The sequence below is a fragment of the Arachis stenosperma genome, chromosome 5 (genome assembly GCF_014773155.1).
Source record: "Arachis stenosperma cultivar V10309 chromosome 5, arast.V10309.gnm1.PFL2, whole genome shotgun sequence".
Taxonomy (NCBI): domain Eukaryota; kingdom Viridiplantae; phylum Streptophyta; class Magnoliopsida; order Fabales; family Fabaceae; genus Arachis; species Arachis stenosperma.
In genome coordinates, this window is record NC_080381.1 from 120,721,602 (window position 1) to 120,743,202 (window position 21,601).

General features: G+C 30.5%; 1 protein-coding gene across 1 annotated transcript; it reads left to right on the plus strand.

The window, feature by feature from the left end:
- The first annotated feature begins 6,267 nt into the window (after nucleotides 1-6,267).
- LOC130981263 (18.1 kDa class I heat shock protein-like) lies at nucleotides 6,268-21,144 on the plus strand. Its single transcript, XM_057904867.1, has 2 exons — nucleotides 6,268-6,603; nucleotides 21,013-21,144. The coding sequence occupies exons 1-2, from the start codon at nucleotides 6,268-6,270 to the stop codon at nucleotides 21,142-21,144; spliced, it is 468 nt and encodes a 155-aa protein (XP_057760850.1).
- The last annotated feature ends 457 nt before the right edge of the window (nucleotides 21,145-21,601 follow it).

Consider the following 21,601-nt stretch of genomic DNA (forward strand, 5'->3'; position numbering starts at 1 on the left):
ACGATTTTTCAACTTTAATTTTTTAGATTTATCTTTTTTTTTTGTATTTGGAGTTCGGCTAACTCTATAAAAATAAGCAAGTTCACTTTAATTCTCGGCAAGCTTCACTCAAAATTTTAAAAATGCATATCATTGTCTCCAAAAGAGTATATAGATCTACAAATAGTATATAAGAGTACACAAAAAATAAGCATGGTTTCTTCAAGTATTTTTTTAATTATAAATTAAAAAAAGCCATATTTAACAATGACAACCATTATTATAGTCTCAAAAAAATATACAGGTACACCGAAATAAATATTTAACAAGAATTTTTTTAATTATAAATTAAAAAAATAACTATTTCCCAAAAATAAAATACAACTTATTCTGTGTACTCTTATGTATTCTGGAGACGATGATAATAGTACTATTGTTAACTTTTCAATCTGACATATTTGAAGTGGATTATTTTTAGAAATAGTTATTTTTTAATTATATTAAAAAAATTATTGTTAAATATGACTTATTCCGATGTACCTATATTTTGGAGACGATAATAATGGTTGCCATTTAAATATGACTTTTTTTAATTCATTATTAAAAAAATCTTTGAAAGCTATGTTGCTGTGTGTATTTTTATGTACTCCTATATACTATTGTAGATCTATAAACGGTGTGTTTCTGGCCATAATTGAACCTACATAAACCGTTGTAACCCACAATGGTTTATGACCAGGTCAACTTCTTCATAAACCGTGGTAACCTACCACGGTTTATGCCTTCCACGCCACCTTCATAAACCGCTGGAATCTCCCACGGTTTACAAGCAACTAAGTTTTCCCATAAACCGTCCCAGCCTGCCACGGTTTATGCACAATTCAAAAACCGTGGTGAGTTGCCACGGATTACATAGAATAAGATTTTTGCACATGCACGTAACAAGAATCCGTTTTGCACATTTAGGTAAAAAATTCTGTCATTTTATTTAAATAAGTAAATTTCCCTAATTTCGAACCTAATTGGGTCAATGCAAACATAATTAGATTTCGATCAAAAAATAATGCTGAGTAAAAATAGTAAATTCGAATTCATCAAAATATATTTTGTGTTCAAATCGAGTTTTGAGTTAGATTAGATTCTGTACACCCCTAAAAGAAGATGATAATAGAAGAAATTAGTATTTTTGAAAGAAAAAAAAATTAACATTCATCGAAGGGATCTCACGTTAAATATTACGCATAAAGTTAGAAATTAGCCTAAAACTCATAAATAAAAATAATGTCCTTTTTAAAAATTTTTTTTTAAGAGAGAAACGAATTGAGATGTTAAAAAGAACTTTTTGAAATTATTATATTGTGGCATTGGGTAAGAGGTCTTTTCAACGATAGTTTTATTACAGAAAATGAATTATAAAAATTGACCACCGTCAATATTTACAAGGGTAGAAAAAGTATTTCAATAAAATTAAAGCTACAAATTAAAATATCTACATCTAGTCACCCAAAAAAAAAAGTATCTACATCTAATAGACTCAATAGTAATAGACAGAAGAGATATTTGGTGAAGTTTGTTATTTGTAATGGATGATAGTGGTTTGAATGAAAGAGAAGTTTATAATGCGAGATAGCTAGATCTAATTTGAAAATTATAAAACAAAATTATAAAATGGTTTTACGATAGCACGTCTGAATTGACCCTAAACAATATGCCCAATAATATCTTTTAAAATGGATATTAATAAAGAGGGAGATAATCTTTTTTTAAAAATGTGCTTTCAAAGTTAAAATTAATTTATTAAACTAATTTATGTAGAGCTCCGGTGAATAGAGAGAGTTAGAAAGTGCAGGTACGGTGGAGTTGGTGGTGGTTAGTGGTTACCCCGGTAGAGTTAGGGAAGTCACGTGATGAGTGAAGGTACACGTGGCACGTGGGACACGTGGGGACACTCCCCGACAAAAACGTACAAAGCATGAAAAAATCTAACGAACATTGATGGGAATTGTGTACGGATCCATTTACCATTAGCCTTATCCATATGGTCGCTCTTTCACCATACACGTGTCCGTAGTGCGTCTCTCCTCCTCATATCATGCCACGTGTCCATGATCTCGAGATTCGCGTGATTCGAGTTTCTGTCACACCGCTTTCAGTTGTTACTGTTTTTTTACCGTGAATTTTATTTTGTTTATAATTTAGTGTCTATTTATTTTTTAATAAATTTTAAATATTTAAAAATTATTTATCTTTTATTTTTAAAATTAAATATTAATTTTTAATAAGTTAAATACTTTTTTAAGTACCATAATATTGACATTTGCGCTCGTTCTTAGCTCTCGTTTGTTCACCGCGTTCAAGAAGATATTTATCTCCCAGTGAAAGGTGAAAAGCATGCTGAAAATATTACCCTATGCATGCCAAGAGATTCTATCCTTTGTGTAGGACCCGTAGGATAAGTTAAGATTTTTTTTAATAATATTTTAGAAATTAGATAATTTTATTTATTGAATTTTATATTTTATGAATATAAAATCTATTTTTTTTTTGGATAAAAATTTTTCAGTGTAATTTTAATTAAGGAGGTCAATTTGTTTATGGTATTTTTTATCTCAATAAACTAAAAAATAATTTGCGTGACATAAATTTAAGTTTTATTTAACAATTTTATAGTTAGTTAATAAATTAATGTATAGATAACAAATGAAATTCGAATCAGAAGATCAAATATTAACATCATTACTTCATGCAAACTCATAGTTGGCCTTCAATGGAACGAGGCATGTGTCCTGATTGCTGAGTATAAAATCAGGACGCTAAAGCACGTGATTAGTGGATAATATCTAGTCGTCGGGATTCAATATCATCAGTTCGTTAAGGAAGCCTAACAATACCGTTCAACCGTGAAGAAGACACTCCGTCCTAGCTAGCTGGTGGTGGTTGTTTTCTTTCTTTTTTTTTTTTTTTTTTTTTCATATTTCATTCTTTCTCTAATACATGATTGATATTATCATATTTACCAAATAATTATGTTTGATGACTAATAGTTTTTTTGACTGATATATGCCAATATTTATGTGTTTACTTAAAAGGTAATTGAAGAAGATGATAAAAAAAAAGTTGATTATGTATTATTAGCTAAAATAAATTTGTTCGATACACATGTTCACTTCAAAAAAAATTAGAATTTAATTTTAACGCACTCTAAAATAATTTTATACGTGTATTTAATTATATAAAATTATATTAATAAGAATAATTATGTATTACATTAATTGTGTGAATAGATAAACAAAAATAAATATGATTGTATGATTGTGTAAAATATTTTACACAATCGTTACATTAAAATTAAATTAAAAAATATTGAGTAAACTCTCCCCCAACCCTTAGCCATTGCCCAAAATAATAATTCACTTCTCATCGATTAAAAATAACAAGACGACCCCTAACTACTAATTCTGCCAAATTTTCTAGGTCTTTTGTTAAACTTTTCATCCAGAATTAACGAATCTTGCTTCGTGTAACGTAGGTGATTACATGTCAAAGAATCATTCCAAAAAAATAAAATAAACTCATGAAAAATAAAATTTTAATAACACACTTAAACCTCTAACCAATTATAAACATAGCCCATACTGAACTATAAAATAGGACAAATAATCCTAACTTTCAACGAGCTATTGTACCCAAGGACGGATGTACTCACTCACCAGTGAGGGTAAGTACCCCAGTAAAATTTTAAAAATTAGTGATTAGTTGATAAACCACAATTTTGTGGTTTATCTTGTACTGAATTTAGGGGATTCTATCAACTTTTCTTACATTTATTCAATGAAATAGCATAGTTTTGTGAATTTCTCCTAATTTGTGCTTAAGCGTAAAAACATGCTTTTTAGGCCTTTAAATCACTAGTTTTAATTCACTTTAACTCCATTCGATACCTTAATATGTTTGTTAAGTGATTTCAGGATAAGAAGGCAAAGATTGGGTTGAAGGAATGAAGAAAAAGCATGCAAAAATAGAGAATTCATGAAGAAATGAGGATTTGCTGAACTCAATGCCACACACCCGCATCACCCACGCGTACGCGTGATATGGAGATTTGCCAGGGACTCGCACGCGTCACCCCACGCACACGCGTGACCAGGAAAATTGCCAATAACACGTACGCATGACCCATGCGTACGCGTGACGAGCTGCACGTGACTTCACTAAAGGCAAAATATTGGGGGCGATTTCTGAGTTCAAGGAGGCCCGAATCCAACTCATTTCTGATGCTTTTAAACCCAAAGATTGCAAGGGATTGAGGGGGAAGAAATCATAATATAGTTTTCATCATGTTGTAGGATAGAATTCTAGAGAGAGAAGCTCTCCCTTTTCTCTAGAATTTAGGGTAGTTTAGGTTAAATTTTCTTAGATCCAACTTTTAATTCTTGTTTTGATTTAGTTTTCTCTTTTAATTTCTTGTTGTTACATCTTTACTCTTCTAGTTTTACTTGTCAATTTCTTATTTGTCCTCTTTTATGTTTATGAACCCTTGTAGATTTTAATCTTCTTTTAATGTAATTTTATATTTCCATGTCTCTTTTATGTTTATCTTCATTGTTATTATTGATTTCTTGCATATGTTAGTTGTGGGTTTCATTAATTCTTGCATTTTATGATGTTTACTTTTATTGCACTCTAGGTGTTTGATGAAATGTTTCCACTAGTTTTTGAGCAGTTCTCTTTACTCTTGGCCTAGGCTAAGAGAATTGAGAGACCTTGAGTCATTGGGTATCAATGAATTAGTGAGTTGAGAACCCTTAGTGGTCAATTTGATAACCATTGATACTAGTCTACTACTAAGTCAATTAGTAGCTAGGTTAGGACTTATGGATTGATGTTGATCAAGCCTATTTGACGTACTTCAAACGTTGAGGTAGACATTATACTTACTTCAAGTATAGGAGTAGACTTAATGGGTTGGTCCCTCATAATTGTCAATACATAGTTTGTAGACAAGGATGGTGATCTCAATTCCCATGTCTTAACCAAGAGTTCTTTTTCTTTCCTTTATTAGTTCTTGTCATTTACTTTCTTGTTATCTACTTTTCTTGTCAATTACAAATCAAACCCCCTTGTTCTTCATAACCAATAATTGAGCACTTCATTACAATTTCTTGTGAGACGACCCAAGATTTGAATACTTTGGTTAATTTTCATTGGGGTTTGTACTTGTGACAACCAAATATTAAAATTTGACGTGAGGATTATTAGTTGGTTTGGAGTTATGCTTACAACGAAGTAATTCTTATTTTTATAAGAGAAATTATAGACCAACAATAATTCTTGTTTCAAGTTTTTGGTACCGTTATCGGGGAATCGCAATGGTGTTATGTTATTAGCTATTGTAAATATGTTCATATTGTGAATATCCTACTTTTTGGTTATTTCTTGACTTTGCTAGTACTTAGGAGTTTACCTTTTCTTTACTTTTTGATATTCTTTGTTTTAATTTTCTCTTTTCCATATGAATTCTCACCCTTGTGATTTTGGATATGATCATGACTATGTTGTAGGTAATGAAAACTTTAATGATGGCTCACATTATGGGAGGGAAGAATTCTTGAGATGGGAGCCACATCCATATGAGCAATCTTCATGGCAACCTCCTCAACCAAGCTACCATGATTGCAACCCCTCCTATAATGCACATCATTCCTATGGATATGATGGTTCTTATCATGATTATGCCACTCAACCACCATCATTCCAAACACCATACTCTCAACATAATGCTCAACCACCATACTCTCAATCCACATCCTATTACCACCAAACACCTCCATATGATCCTAATCTATATCCACCATACCAACCACCTTGTGAACCATATGAACCATGTATAGAACCACCCCAATTCCACCACCAATACCTCAAGAACCACCACCTCACTATTCTTACAAAGATGAATCACCTCCCATATATGATAACTTTCAACCACAAAATAAATTTCCCTTTTCACCACAACCCTCCATGGAAGAATACCCATATCCATTGCTCCAAGAGCAATATGATCCTACTTATGTTAGTCAAGTGGAACAAGAGCCAATGGATCGCTTCAAGAAAGCAATGGATCGGCTTCAAGCAATCATCCGTCAAAAGGAGCAAGAGGAATCCCAAAGGATGAACGAAGCTATCGAGGATAACCTTGCCAAAATTAAAGCCAACTTGGACGCATGAGATTCATACCGTAGACAAAGTATCTCTACGGATGAATGCGGAGAATCAACCAAAGAGCGGAGCATGGAGTGTGTTGTACAACAAGTGGAAAGGATGGAGATTGTTGATGAAGAAGAAGTAGTTGAAAGCCTAGGCAAAGTTGAACAAGAGATGGATTTCAAGCTTGAGAACACTTCCACACCAAGTGGTGTTGTTGATGATTTTGTGGAAGTTGTTAAAATTTCTTCCATTGAACTTGAAGATGATGTTCAGGAGGATAATGCGCAACCTCCAAAGCATAGTATGAATGATGAAAGAGTGGAAGAGGTTGATCAAGAGGCAAGCTCCACCAATGAAGAATGTGTAGAAGACGTTGGTGAGCAAGAAACTGAAATTGAAGAAGTTTGCCAAGAGGTGGAGGTATTCAAAGTAGAGCACAAGGAAATGGAACTTACAAGACTATTGGAGACGTCCATTCCTAAGTCACCATCCAACATAACATTCAAGTGGGTAAAATTCTTATCCCTAAACTTTACTTTCTCACTTGAATATGGTTTGCTTGAGACAGATGGGCAACTTAGAGCTCTTTGTGGAGTTAAGGGCAAGAGAGAATTGGTTAATGGGTGAAAATGCCAATCAAGGTTCCTTATGGTTGAAAACTCAAAGCCTAAGTGCATTGGTTGGTATAGTCCTCGATTGAATGGGTATAGGAAGATGCTTTGGTGTTTACATGAGAATTCGGATCACTTGCCACCCAAATAGAATTGTCTTGATCAACTTGAAGATGGGTGTAGAAACAAGATTTGGGATCCGGATATATATGAAGATCAATTTTGGGAGCCCTTAGCTTGTGTGGAACTTCACCAAAGTTTGGTACCATTAATTTTGAGATTTGGTGCTTACTTGAAATCCAAGCATTGGTGGAAGTTCAATGATGAGTACAAGCATAAACCACCTTGACAAGGAGCTCCCAAATGTCCAACATAAGGACTGAAACTAAAAGTGCTAGGTGGGAGACATCCCACCATGGTAAACTCTTCCCATTCTGTTGTATATATAATCAATGAATAAATTGAGTTGCCATTGTTATGTAGTTTTCTTCCTTGCATACTTGAAGTACAAGTTTTGTTTGTTTTGTCTTTGAAATTTTTTTCAAAAACTAAAAGATTTTTGTAAAATTTGAATTTTGGTTGCTCTAGAATGTACATAGGTTAGAAGAGTGCCCTATTTCTGTTTTATGCTTCTATAAAAAAAAGGGAGGGCCACGCGCGAGCGTGGCCAACGCGCACGCGTCACATGCCATGTTTGGACTCCTGGTACAAAAACAAAAGAGTTACGCCGGAGTGGTGCTGCTATTGGGCGAATAGCACAATTTAGCCCCACGCGTACGCGTGGTCGACGTTTATGCTTCGCTTCCCACTCTTGCTTTCGACGCGCACACGTGGACGAAGCGCGTGCGTCGCCTTCGCGCCCTATTTCTCCATTGTTTTTGTTCCTTTCTTCTTTCTCCTTCTTCTTTCCCTCTTCTATCTTTCTACCTTTCTTCTTCTTTCTTCTTCCTTTCTTACATTCTTCTTCTCTCTCTCTTCAAAATTTCACTTTTTATTTTTCTTATTTTTCTTTTGTTTATTGCATTTTAATTTTGTTTTTGTAGCTTGTTCTTGTTTTCTTTTCTAAGTTTGTTATTTTAATAATGGTGTTGAATTCTCTTACTCAATTATTGAGACTTTCTTGGTTAGTTTTGGTACTTCTTGACTTGTTTGATATTGTTGGGTGATAAAATTTTTAAATCAATGCTTAATCTTTTATGACTCTTGTATTTTTTGTGCATTGATATGACCTCATATTGTCTTTCATGACCCACTATTTCCTATTTAAACTTGATGCTCAACATGCTCTTCATTGCATTTACTTACGCTTTGATTTTACTCTTGCATCAAGTGTTAGTTGATATGCCTTAGCTTATATTACTTTCTCACTTACATGTTGTAGCTACCATGTAGTTGAGAACCCCTCTTATTTGGCATTAGCCCTGCCTATGTTCTATTTACTTTGATATCTTTGTTGTGGCTTAATTTTCTCTCCTTTTAGACTGGCCACCAAGAAGGAAGGGAAAAGCTTCTAAATGGGACAACAAACAAGTTCATCCACACAATCTTTTGAAAGAGCTCATCAGCTGTAGCAACCCATCCACCTTGCTCTTCTTTGCATGCACTGAGGACGGTACAATCTTCAAGTATGGGGAGGTCGTCCGACCGACCTCCGTGGATAACCACTTCCCTTTTCAACACCAATTCTTAATTTCCTTTGTTAGCTAGTTGTTGCATTGCATGATAGGTTGCATTGCCATTGTAGTTAGAGTTTGTACATATTTTACCCACTTTTATGTTAGGACTACTTGGTTAGGGTGATGATTTCTTTTCCAAGAAAAACTATTTTAGGGCACCCCCTGCCAATTAATTTTTTTTTTGTTGAACTTGCTTGAAGAATTCATTTTGGAACATGATTTTTGAGCTAAGAACACAACCACTTATTTTCATTTTTGTGTGCATTATTCTCTTTCTATGATTGTAATCTTTGATTTGTTTGATTCTATATGTCAATATTTTGTGTATACATGCATTTATATGATTGAGACCATCAGTTTATTTAGCTTACTTACCCAAATAGCCTACCTTTCATCAACCACTGTTAGCTAATTTTGAGCCTATTTAATCCCTTTTGTTCTTAATTTTAGCACATTACTACTCCTAAGTAAAAAATAATAAATGTCCCCTAATTTTGATCTTTGATTAGTTTAGGCTAGTGAGGGTGTGTACCATTTGGGTATGAAAAACTTGGAAACATTGGTCGAGATAAAAGTGTATTTTGTATTTTTGTTGAAAATCATAGGATTGGGTACATATTCATGTATTAAATATGTAAAATCATATGCATTAATACGTTTGTATGTACTTTATTATGAAAAAGAAAGTGGTGATAAAGAAAAAAAATTATAAATAAAAAGAATGTAGAAAAGAAAAAAATAAAAAAATAAAAGAAAAAATATACCTAGAAGAAAAAAGGAAAAGCAATAAAAAGGGGAAAAAATGCCCCAAAGCAAATAACATCAATGCATATGTGTGGTGATCAAAAAAAGAATGCATGAGTGTGTGAAAAAGTGAGAATTATGGGTAGTTAGGTTTGTTCAGAATTGTATAGGTTGTTATATAGGTTAGGTGTGAAGTTTAAGTTAATCAAAGATTTAAATTTCAAGCTCACTTGACCATATACAATCCTACCTTTACCCTAGTCCCATTACAACCTATGAATAAGTCCTCATGATTAATGTATGCATGCATTGAATAATTGTTGATTGTTAGAAGAAAAATAAATCTTGAAAAGCATTATTAAAAGAGAATTGAATGATCAACCCTATACACTTGAGCGACTAGAGCGGATACACTTCCGGTGAGGGTTTGATGCTCAATTTCTTGTTCCTGGCTTTCGTGAGCTTTCTTCTTGCAAGTTTGTTTATACTTCATTTTGATATTTGAATTGGTGGAGTTTGTGAATCGTCATATGACCTTAGCCCTACTTGTTCATATACATCTTGGAGGTTGATTTACTTTTAACCAATTAAATAGAAGCATCTTGCATTTAGTTGCATGCATGTAGATAGGTTCATATAGTTTATTTGCATTGAATAAATGTTCATATCCTATTTCTAGTCTTTCTTGGTTTAGCATGAGGACATGCTTAGTTTAAGTGTGGGGAGGTTTGATAAACCCCAATTTTGTGGTTTATCTTGTGCTGAATTTAGGGGATTTTGTCAACTTTTCTCACATTTATTCAATGAAATAGCATGGTTTTGTGAATTTCTCCTAATTTTGCTTAAGAGAAAAATCATGCTTTTTAGGCCTTTAAATCACTAATTTTAATTCACTTTAATTTCATTCGATGCCTTGATATGTTTGTTAAGTGATTTCAGAATAAGAAGGCAAAGATTGGGTTGAAGGAACGAAGAAAACTCATGCAAAAATGGAGAATTCATTGAGAAATGAGGATTTGCTGAACTCAATGCCACGTGCACACGTCACCCATGCGTACGCGTGAGATGGAGATTTGCCAGCGACTCGCATGCATCACCTCACACGCACACGTGACGAGGAAAATTGCCAATAACGCGTACGCGTGATCCATGCGTACGCATGATGAGCTGCACGTGACTTCACTAAAGTCAAAATGCCGGGGGCGATTTCTGAGCTTAAGGAGGCCCAAATCCAACTCATTTCTGATACTTTTTAACCCAAAGATTGCAAGGGATTGAGGGAGAAGAAATCATAATATAGTTTTCATCATGTTGTAGGATAGAATTCTAGAGAGAGAAGCTCTCCCTTCTCTCTAGAATTTATGGTAGTTTAAGTTAAATTTTCTTAGATTCAACTTCTAATTCTTGTTTTGATTTAGTTTTCCCTTTTAATTTTTTGTTGTTACATCTTTACTCTTCTAGTTTTACTTGTCAATTTCTTATTTGCCATCTTTTATGTTTATGAATCCTTGTTGATTTTAATCTTCCTTTAATGTAATTTTATATTTCCATGTCTCTTTTATGTTTATCTTCATTGTTATTATTGATTTCTTGCTTATGTTAGTTATGGGTTTAATTAATTCTTGCATTTTGTGATGTTTATTTTTATTGCACTCTAGGTATTTGATAAAATATTTCCACTAGTTTTTTAGTAATTCTCTTTACTCTTGGCCTAGGCTAAGGAAATTGAGTGACCTTGAGTCATTGGGTCTCAATGTATTGGTGATTTGAGAACCATTAGTAGTCAATTTGATAACCGTTGGCACTAGCCTACTACTAAGTCAATTAGTAGCAAGGTTAGGACTTATGGATTGATGTTGATCAAGCCTATTTGACGTACTTCAAGCGTTGAGGTAGACATTATACTTACTTCAAGTATAGGAGTAGACTTAATGGGTTGGTCCCTCATAATTGTCAATACATGGTTTGTAGACAAGGATGGTAATCTCAATTTCCATGTCTTAGCCAAGAGTTCTTTTCCTTTCCTTTATTAGTTCTTGTCATTTACTTTCTTGCTATCTACTTTTCTTGTCAATTACAAATCAAACCCTCTTGTTCTTCATAGCCAATAATTGAGCACTTCATTGCAATTCCTTGTGAGACGATCTGAAGTTTGAATACTTCGGTTAATTTTTATTAGGATTTGTACTTGTGACAACCAAACATTAAAATTTGAAGTGAGGATTATTAGTTGGTTTGGAGCTATACTTACAACGAAGTAATTCTTATTTCTATAAGAAAAATTCTAGACCAACAATAATTCTTGTTTCAGTAGTTCTTAGTGATATACCATAATTGTCCCCGCTACATAATTTTGACCAACCCCTCAAATCTCTAACCCTCCTCCTTCTCCCCTTTTCCAATTTTCTTCCTTTGCTAGTCTTCGCCCTCCAGGGTTACTGTTGCAGACCCGTAGTCTCACCACTCCGCCAGTGTCATTGGCTCACTGCCGTTGACTTTGCTGCCCCGTTCAGTGTTTCTCCCATGTGACTTCGTGCCTCCGGTATTGCGATTTCTCCTTGCATCGTCGTGTATGGTTCTGCCTTCTTCTTCTGCGTCAATGGTGTGTGGTTCTGTCACCACGTTCCTCTTTGGCATTCCTTCGGCGTTTGGTTCTACCTTCTTCTTCAGTGTTTTTCTTCTGTGTCACTGGTTGTTTGGTACTGTGATTCTGCCTTCTTCTTTTGCATTCCCCTTTTGTGTTCTCCTTCTCTTTTTGCCATCTTCTTCTGTGATCCTCTTCACTCTTCAGTCTTCAACAGTTTAACCTTCGTCCTGCTACTGCAGGGCATCACACTATTGTTGGATTCTACCTCCTGGAGTTCAATAGTTCAGCCTTGGACTCTTGGTACATTCACGATTTACTGAAAATTTGAAATATTGAATCACTGATATGCTTTTTTTATTATTTGATAATTGATAAAATTGGTTACTTGGTTTGTTAATTGTGATTGAATTTGTTCTGTCTTTGTAATTGCTAATTTGGTTTTGTTAATTTGTTTGTTAATTATTTTTGTGTATTAAATTATTTTAAATTAAAAAATTAGGATATTATTAGTTATTGCGGTTGGAATTTGTTAACGAATTTAGGATATTATTCTAGTGGTAACCAATTTCTTAACCAATTTAGGATATTTTTTGTCAGCTTTGTATTTATAATTTTATCCTATACTTTTAAGTTTGTGTAAAATTATAAATTATTTATATTAATCAATTAACTTAAGTTTATAATTTTATCCTATTAGTAATAAAAAAAATATTTTAAAAAAATATTATTATTGGAGATTGGATCCCAAAATAATCCATTGACCTCTTCTAATAAAAGGAGGTTTTTAAAATGTAAAATAAAGATTCTTATAGTAGATCTAGAATAATAACCAAAGATTTTAAGTTATCATCCGAATGACAAAGACAAAATTAGATGTACATATTTACAATGTCAAAGGACTCATAATTTCTCTCAAACTACTTGTGGTTCTTCTTTTTAAAAATTTAATCCAAATTGGTTTGATGACTATGGCAACTGGCTAGAGTATAATATATCAAAAGATATTTTTTTTGTCTTTATTATTATCTTATGAAATTAGAGACCGAAGGTGGTGATGCTTTTGTAGCCAATAGCTTTTTAATTTGAAAAAGAAAAGAAAGACTACAAACTCATGTTGGAATTCATGATAGTGCTCATAATTAAGCTTGGAGAAAATGTAAAGAACTTATGAAGTCAAAACAACACATTAGTACTGCTATGAAAAATAATCTGAGCAAACTAAAAAGAATGATCAAATTTACTTGACAGCAACAATTGATTGTATTAGATTTCTTTTGCAATAAAGATTGGTCTTTTGTGGTAATGAGAAGACAGATGATTCTGTTAATCAAGAAATTTTTTGTAACTTCTAATTTTTTTTTGCGCAATATAACGAAGAGATTGATCGTGCTTTCAAAAAATATCCGTAGAAATCTTAAACTAAGAGCACCCTCAATTTCAAAAGACATTGTAAAAGCTACTGCAAGTGAAATAGCAAAAGTTATTGTTGACGATCTTGGGGATGAATTGTTTATTAAGTCCATGACATTTCTATTAAGGAACAAATATCAGTTTGTTTAAGGTATGTGAATAAAGAATGACAAGTTAGAAAGCATTTTCTTATTTTTGTTCATGTTTCTAATGCCAATACTTTGTCTCTAAAATTATAATTGAAGTCATTATTGGAACATATAATTTAAATTTATCAAAAGTACGTGAACAAGGATATGATGGTGCAAGTAACATATAATGATAATTTAATAGTTTGAAATCTTTGATATTGAAAGAAAATTCTTATACTTTTTATGTACATTACTTTGTCCATCAACTTTAGTTAGCTCTCGTAACGGTTGTAAAAAAATAAGTTGAAATCGCTTTATTTTTTGATTTGTTAACTAATTTGTGCAATGTTGTTGGAGCTTTGTGTAAACGAAGAGATATATTTCGTGATATTCAGATGACTAAGACAATTGAAGCATTACAAAGTGAAAAAATTTCTAGTAGACGTGGTTTGAATCAAGAAATAGCTTTAAAAAGAGCTGGAGACACTAGATGAGGTTCACACTATGAAACTATACTTAGATTAATTTCTTTGTTTCTTTCTATAGTCAATGTTCTTGAATATGTTGAGAAAGATGAAAGTAATTCAGAACAAAGAGTTGAAGCATGTCATTTATTGAATATCATTCAGTCTTTTGAATTTATTTTTAACTTGCACTTGATGAAAAATATTTTGGTAGTTACTAATGAGTTATCTCGTGTGTTATAAAGGAATGATTAAGACATTGTAAATGATATGACATTAGTTAAAGTGTCTAAGCAACTGTTGCAAAATATAAGAGATGATGACTGAATTGGTCTCTTTTAATTGACAAAGTCTCATTGTTTTGTGACAAATATAATATTACTGTTCCAAAAATAGATGATATATTTGTGTCATAAGAAAGATCAAGACGCAAAGTTCAAAAGATCTCAAATTTGTATTATTTTTAAGTTAAAATATTCTAGCAAGTAGTTAATAGACAACTTCAAGAACTCAACAATCGTTTTACAGAAGTGAATAGCGAATCGCTTTTTTGTATAGCTTATTTGAATTCAAGACTCTCAATTTTTTGCATTTGATAAAGAGAAGTTGATCTAGTTAGCTCAATTATATCCATTAGAATTTTCTTCTATTTAACTTTTGGAACTTGATAATCAACTTGAGAACTTCATATTAAATGTGCATTCTAAAGATCAATTCTCAAATTTAAATGAGATTGGTTCTCTTTCTTAGAAATTGGTTGAGATTCGAAAAAATATTATTTATCCATTAGTGTTTCTTCTTTTGAAGTTAACTTTAGTTTTGCCCATAGCAACTGCATCAGTTGAAAGAACTTTTTCTGCTATGAACATCATAAAGAGTCAACTTCGTAACCGTATGGAAGATGATTTTTAAACAGTTATTTAGTGACATATATAGAAAGAGAGACATTTGATTGTATTGACAATGAAAAGATTATTCAATCTTTTCAAAATATAAAATCCAAAAGAATGGAAGTCTAAATTATTTGTTATTATTTTAAATTATTATTTTATTATTTAATTTGTTAGTTAAATAATTTGAAGAGTAATTATATTTTATAATATCATAGTACAATTATAAAAATCATTATTATATTATATATATTTTATCCCCACTAATAAAATTTTCTGGATATGTCACTGATTGTACCTATTACGGCACTGGTTGCTAACATTAGTTGTGGCACCCTCAATTTTTTACTTCTTCTTCTTCTTAGGTTGCGAACTAAGGCCCTCTAGAGCTCCCTTGCAAGTTTTATAATAATGTCTCCACACTTACTACATGTAATCTGGAAGGCTTTCCTAACTTCGTTCTCATTCTTAGTCATTTAGGCCCATTTGGTTATGAGAATGTAATAAGATAAGACACTAAAAGCAAGATACAAAGAATAGATACACAAAAATTAGTGTTCTTATATTTTATTTGGTATGTAATAAAGTAGAACGTACAAATTATGCAAGTATAATTTATTCTCATTTTTTTATTCAAAAAATTTAGGAAGAAAAATAGAATAAAAATATAATTATGAAAAATTAACAAGAATAATGACAGAAAAAATAAAAAATAAGTTGTATTTTTTGTCAGTGTTTCAATGTCTTTCCTATTAGAATAGACGCAAAATACACTAGTTCAATGTATCTGGACATAATATTTCTGTCCAGATCTCATTTGCCAAACACAAGTTTGTTTCTCTACGTCTCTGTCTTAATTTTTTGTGCTTGTAAACATATACAGCCTTGATTTTCAATAGCGCTATCAACCTTTTCTCCTGATCTTTGGATGTCCATGTGGTCTCATAATGGGAGGTGCCTCTGGCCTTAACCATGGTGTTAATTTCTAATACTCATTATTGTTTACTAGCAACATAAGAAGAAAAAACAAAGAACTAGGTTATCATCGACTAAGACTGACAACCAATGCAACAATAGGTATAATAATTTGTTAAAATTTAGAGTTATTTATTCTAATTTAGGGTTCATTATGAATTTATGCTCTATGTTCATAACTGATTAGGATTTTAAGTGTCTCATTAAATTTTTGTTAAGAATTTACTTGTCATACTTTACGACAATATATTGCTGACACAATAAGAAACATTTTCTCTCTTAGAATGATTTCTTAATACGTAATCAGTTAACATTACACACAAGTAAGATGGTTAACTCTAGCTAGAATGATAGTTTAATAGAAAGGCTAAAAAATTTGACGAAATTAGTGGTTAAATACTACATTGACATTTTTCAATCGATGATGAGAATGATGATGATAATAAAAGAGAAAAAAAAAGGAGGAGAAGAAATCAAATGAGAAAATAAGAAGATGAAAGAGGAAAATGAAGAAGAGGAGGAAGGAAGAAGAAATTAGAAGGAGAAGGAGAAGGAGGTGGTAGTGGTGGTGGTGGAAGAGGAGAAAATGACGAGATGATATAATAAAAGTGAAAAAGAAGAGAGAAGAAGAAAATGAGAATAAAAACTAAAATTCATAGTTATCAAAATTAGACTAGATCAACCGATTTGTTCGGTCCATTTCCAAGATCGTTTTAAGTTGAGAACCAGTAAAAATCATCAAATTTGACAAAAAAAGGATAAAAGTCGATCCAATCGAACCGCTCAAGTAAAAATTCCAAATTAGATGAAGATATTATTTGAATTCAAGTCTTTCTTAGCTTGTTATGACATATTCTTCTTGTTACTAGGTTATGCTGTTCATTGTTATTTTATATGATAATTATTAGTTATATAGTAAAAATATACAATAATTTTATTAAAATATTATTTTAATTTTATATTCACTTATATTTAAATTAATTATATTTTTTATTATTCATAATTATTAATGTAAATATAATATATTAAATATGTATAAATAAAAATATCAAATATATATTTTTATTAATTTTAATATAATTATTTTTTTATAATTATATGATATTTATTAATATTATTCTTTCAATAAATACATATAGTATATAACAAATAATATCAATTAGTTAAATAGTTATTAAAATTTAAAATAGTTATTTTAATATAAAAATAAAATTAAAAAATATATATCATAAAAAATATTATAATTTTATATAATTATTTAATAATAATTAAATTATAATTTATTGAGAATTGATTATTCTTAAAATATTAATGAATATATTTTAAATTTTAATTTTAAATTTTTTATTATTTTATATTTTTTATTTATGTAGCACTAAATTAATCGGTTTAACTAGTGACTCACTGGTTGAATCAGTGAATCAATAATCTAGTCAATTTGATTATCGATTCAAAACCAAAACGTAAACACACACATATAAATTTAACTTAGTTAGATTTAATTAAAAAAAATTAGTTGTCTAATATTTTTATTATACGTATATTTAATTATTTAATATTTTATTAATAAAATGATATTATTTTTTAATATTGACTGTATAAATATTAATTAAAAAATAAATATAATAATTAAATAATTATATAAAATATTTTATATTATTAATATATCAAAATTAAATGTTTAAGAAATTGATGAATAAGAAATTTATTCAATGACATTTGTATTCAGTGAAATTAAGTATAAATGATTTTTGTAGTACAACTGTACAAGTGCTTGGATCCAAGGGAGAATTATATACAAGAAAGATCAGCATGGAACAAATAGAAAGGACACGTTATGCCGAATATTATTTGACGAGCTATATGACTTGAATTATCAGTCTATAAATGGTAGGGACTAGGAAGTGAACGTGTCCCGTTAATTATTAATTTGCATTCTTTTTAGTTAATTGGTTATGTCATCTTCAATAATCAATGAGGATTATTGAACCCTATCTATGAATCTCAACCATTTACTACTATTTACTTGCCCACCATGGAAGGAATAAAGCAGAATCAGGGCATGTGATTTCGCGGATCACAAGCTAAGCATAATCAACTTTTATAATCTTTTCTTTAACTATTTTTTTATTATTTAGAGAAGAATTCAAGAAAAAAAAATTGGATATTTTGAACAATTCTTAGATAAGAATTGTTTTTGTAGAAGTTGATCGCTGTATAATTTATTCACCCATAAATATTTGTAAATTTTTTGTTAGAATGAATTATACATTGATAATAAAAAAGTAAAAAGGTGAATATTTGTAAAAAACACTTGACTTGACGCTTAAGTTAGTAAATAAATAATAAATTTTATAAATTATAATAATTTAAATAATCTTTTTGTCCTCTTCTTTATATCTAAAATAAAAAGTAATCAGTTATGTCTAGTAATAATATTTTAAATAAAAAGTAATAATATATTTAAACCTTTTGATACTTATTTAAATAATTATTATTGACTATCAATCTATAATATTCATAATCAAATTATAACATATATATAATCGATATATAATGGTCATATAAAACATATTTTATTTTCACTATTTTATGCCTTAATAATGTCACTTTCGCCTTATCATCTACAGTAAGTAATCTTTTCACAAGATATATAAAATCACTACTTCACTTTGTTATTAGCAATAATTGTGAACCAATATGTGCTTTGTTTAACGATTTGAATTTGATTTTTAATTTTATAGACATGCCATATGTCGCGCTGCACACCACAAAATTAAACAAACCTCCCCCACAATTATTATAACTTATGGTTCTGACTACTGGACCTAGCTAAGGTACTAATAATAATAATAATAATCAATAATTAATGTTGAATAAGTTGGACGGATCTCCTTTTCTATTTTAGACTTTTAATTTTTATTTTAATTTTAAAGATTTCCAACATATTTTAACAAATATTTTTATTTTTTGGATATTTTTATTTTTAAATTGTTAATGTTAATTTGAAATTTATTAAATCTTAATTCATTTAGCTTAATTTAGGATTGCTCCTTCTATTTTTAAATAAGTGTCAAAATTATATCTTTGATAGTAATAATGATTTTATTTGTTTATTTACTAATTTATTTTTCTCTTATAAATATTAATTTAGAGATATGACTGAAAGAAAGAATATTATACATTCATTTGTAAAGTAGATAATTTATTTCTGAAAAAAAATAAAATTTAAAAAATTAACACTTATTTGAAAATAGAAAAACTATGTTAGACATATAATCTAACTATTTATTTATGTACACTACTCTTGTATCAATTAAAATTTTGAGATAAATGATTTTCCATTTAGATCGTTCATTCAAGTTCAATCTATAGATAAAAAAAAAAATAATAATTCGTAACTCATTTTCTTTGGCATTATTATCAAGGACATATCACAAACGACAAATAAATTACTCAGTTATAATATATCACGTATACCTTACTACCTCTAATAACCAAGACACATAAATATTGTTGTCATATGAAAATACTAACGTACACTTCATAACACACCTTATGAAGCAGGTTGTTCAATTTGTTCCTTTCAAAGTTCAGTCTCAACTGATTTCATGACTGGGACTAAAAATTTAAAGTTCTATCATCGTAACGAAAAAAATTAAGACAAATAAAAAATTAAAAAAATTGTACAAAGTGAATATATAATTAATTGGTTTAAACGTATTAAATATATAATTATTTATTGGTTTAAACTTTTGTATGACAAATAATTTGATGACAAAGTTAATACTCATACAAAAAAATATTTTCACTTAAGTATTTGAGGTAGTGAGACGGAAATTGAGGGACTGAAATTTAGTATCATGTTTGTTGGTTTAGAGATCGGTATTAAAATTTCATTTTTTGTCTCCAAAATTTTAGTACCTTCAAAAACTGGAGATACAAGAGATTAAAATTTTTAGAAACAGATATTAAAACTTTAATAACATTTTATACTTAAAATACTCTCATTTTAACTAATTAAATTCTAATTTTCACCATTTGTATAAATTAAATTAAAATTTTATTTTACACCAAACACAATACTAAAATTTATTTTAATTTCTATCTCTTAATATTAATCTCTGAGTATTTATCTCTCTTCTGAACACTACTTGAACAAACTAAACATTACTAAAATTTAGTAATAAATCTATTATGTTTGTGGCTTTGTGCATATCGTTCACTTGCATTATAAAATCCGACCAGCTGATGATGTACAAAGTTTCGATAATTAGTTTGATAATTTAATATCACAATTAAAATATTAAGCAATTCAATTGTAATTAAAAGGAGATTTGACATCTAAGTCAATGATAGTTTTAATTATTGTTCTGAAAATCGAATCGAACTGACCAGTTCAATTAGGAATCAATTATTTAACCGATTCAATTAAAATATAAAATTGTTTGACAAAAAAGTTAGTAAAAAAATTGGCCGAATCGATAATTAACGAGTAAACTGTTTGAACCGAACAACTTTTTTTCAATTTTCAATTTAAAAAAAATAAAAAATATATAAATCCTCCTCCATTTTTTCTCTCTGTCACTCACGTACAAAATCACAGAATTCAGCTCTCCTCTCTCTCTGCACTCCACGGAACCCTAGCCTCATTTTTTTGTTCTCTCTCACCCAATAGCAGTAGGAGGCTAGGAGCCAGCGCCCAGCGCCCAGTGCCCAGTGCCGTCATCGCCGATGAACTCATCTCCTCAGTCAATGTCCAACCTTGTCGTCGCTGATCCTCTTCTCCTGGATCCCATCTTCTCGCGTCGCTAGGTCTCATCGCCGAAAGGGTCGAGGGTTCTATCGCCGCTGGGTAGAACTGATCGTGGTGGCATCAGGAATCATCGCCTGTGAAAGGTAAAGGTATACTCGTCACCTATCATCATTTCTCTTCCCCTCGTGGTCGTCTCTCTCTGTCACCGTTGAACCTTCTCTTTGTCGCCATTGAGCTCTCGATCTCTCTATGTCGCCGTCGAGCTCAACGACCCTTCCTCCGGTAAACAATGCTGCTTGAATTGTTTTTACTTGTTTTTGTACTTTTGTTAATAATGCTGATTGAGTTGCTGGTTTTATTATTTTAGTGATCTTGAGTTGCTGATTTTACTATTTTAGTGATCTTGATTTGCTGAGTTAATAGTATTGAATTACTGATTTTGATCATTTTTTATTATTCTGAGTTGTTGAGTTGTTAATTTTTTAAAATGATGTTGTTAATTTTTTGGAATAATACTGTTGTTGGTTTTCTGATTTTCTTATTTGGGTATGTCTGATGTTGTAAGTGAGTGGTAATTTCATGCAGAAATTCAGGTTCTCTGAGAACGCCAAAATGGATCAGGTGAAGACATCCATGAAGAATGGTGTTCTTACTATCACTGTTTCTAAGGCAGAAGTTAAGAAACCTAATGTTAAGCCCATTCAAATCACTCGTTAAACAAGATACTTTTTCTTAATCCCCTCTTCTGGTTTTTAAGCATGTGTTTGCGTTTTGTTGTGAATTGTGATTGCCTAATATCTATGATGTTCATATTTTATATCTCTATAAAAAATATCACTACGAAGGAATTATTTTATTATTGTTCACTAATTCTTGTTTTTTTTTTTTGTATTGATCTAATCACTGAGAATACTAGAAACTATAATAATTATATATATTTATTTAAATTAAATCGCTGGTACAGAGTCAAAGGGAGATTCGATTATGCACTAAAACTATTATATTAACACGAAATAATTCAATAAATTCTATTAGAACATCAAACAAGTTTTGATCAGATTTTTAATAGAGAAATATAAATCATGTAGTAGTGGTAAGTAAGAAAACAAGATTATTGTGATATAAGATGTCATCAAGCATGTAGTGTACGAATAAAATTTTTTTCTGTAGCTTT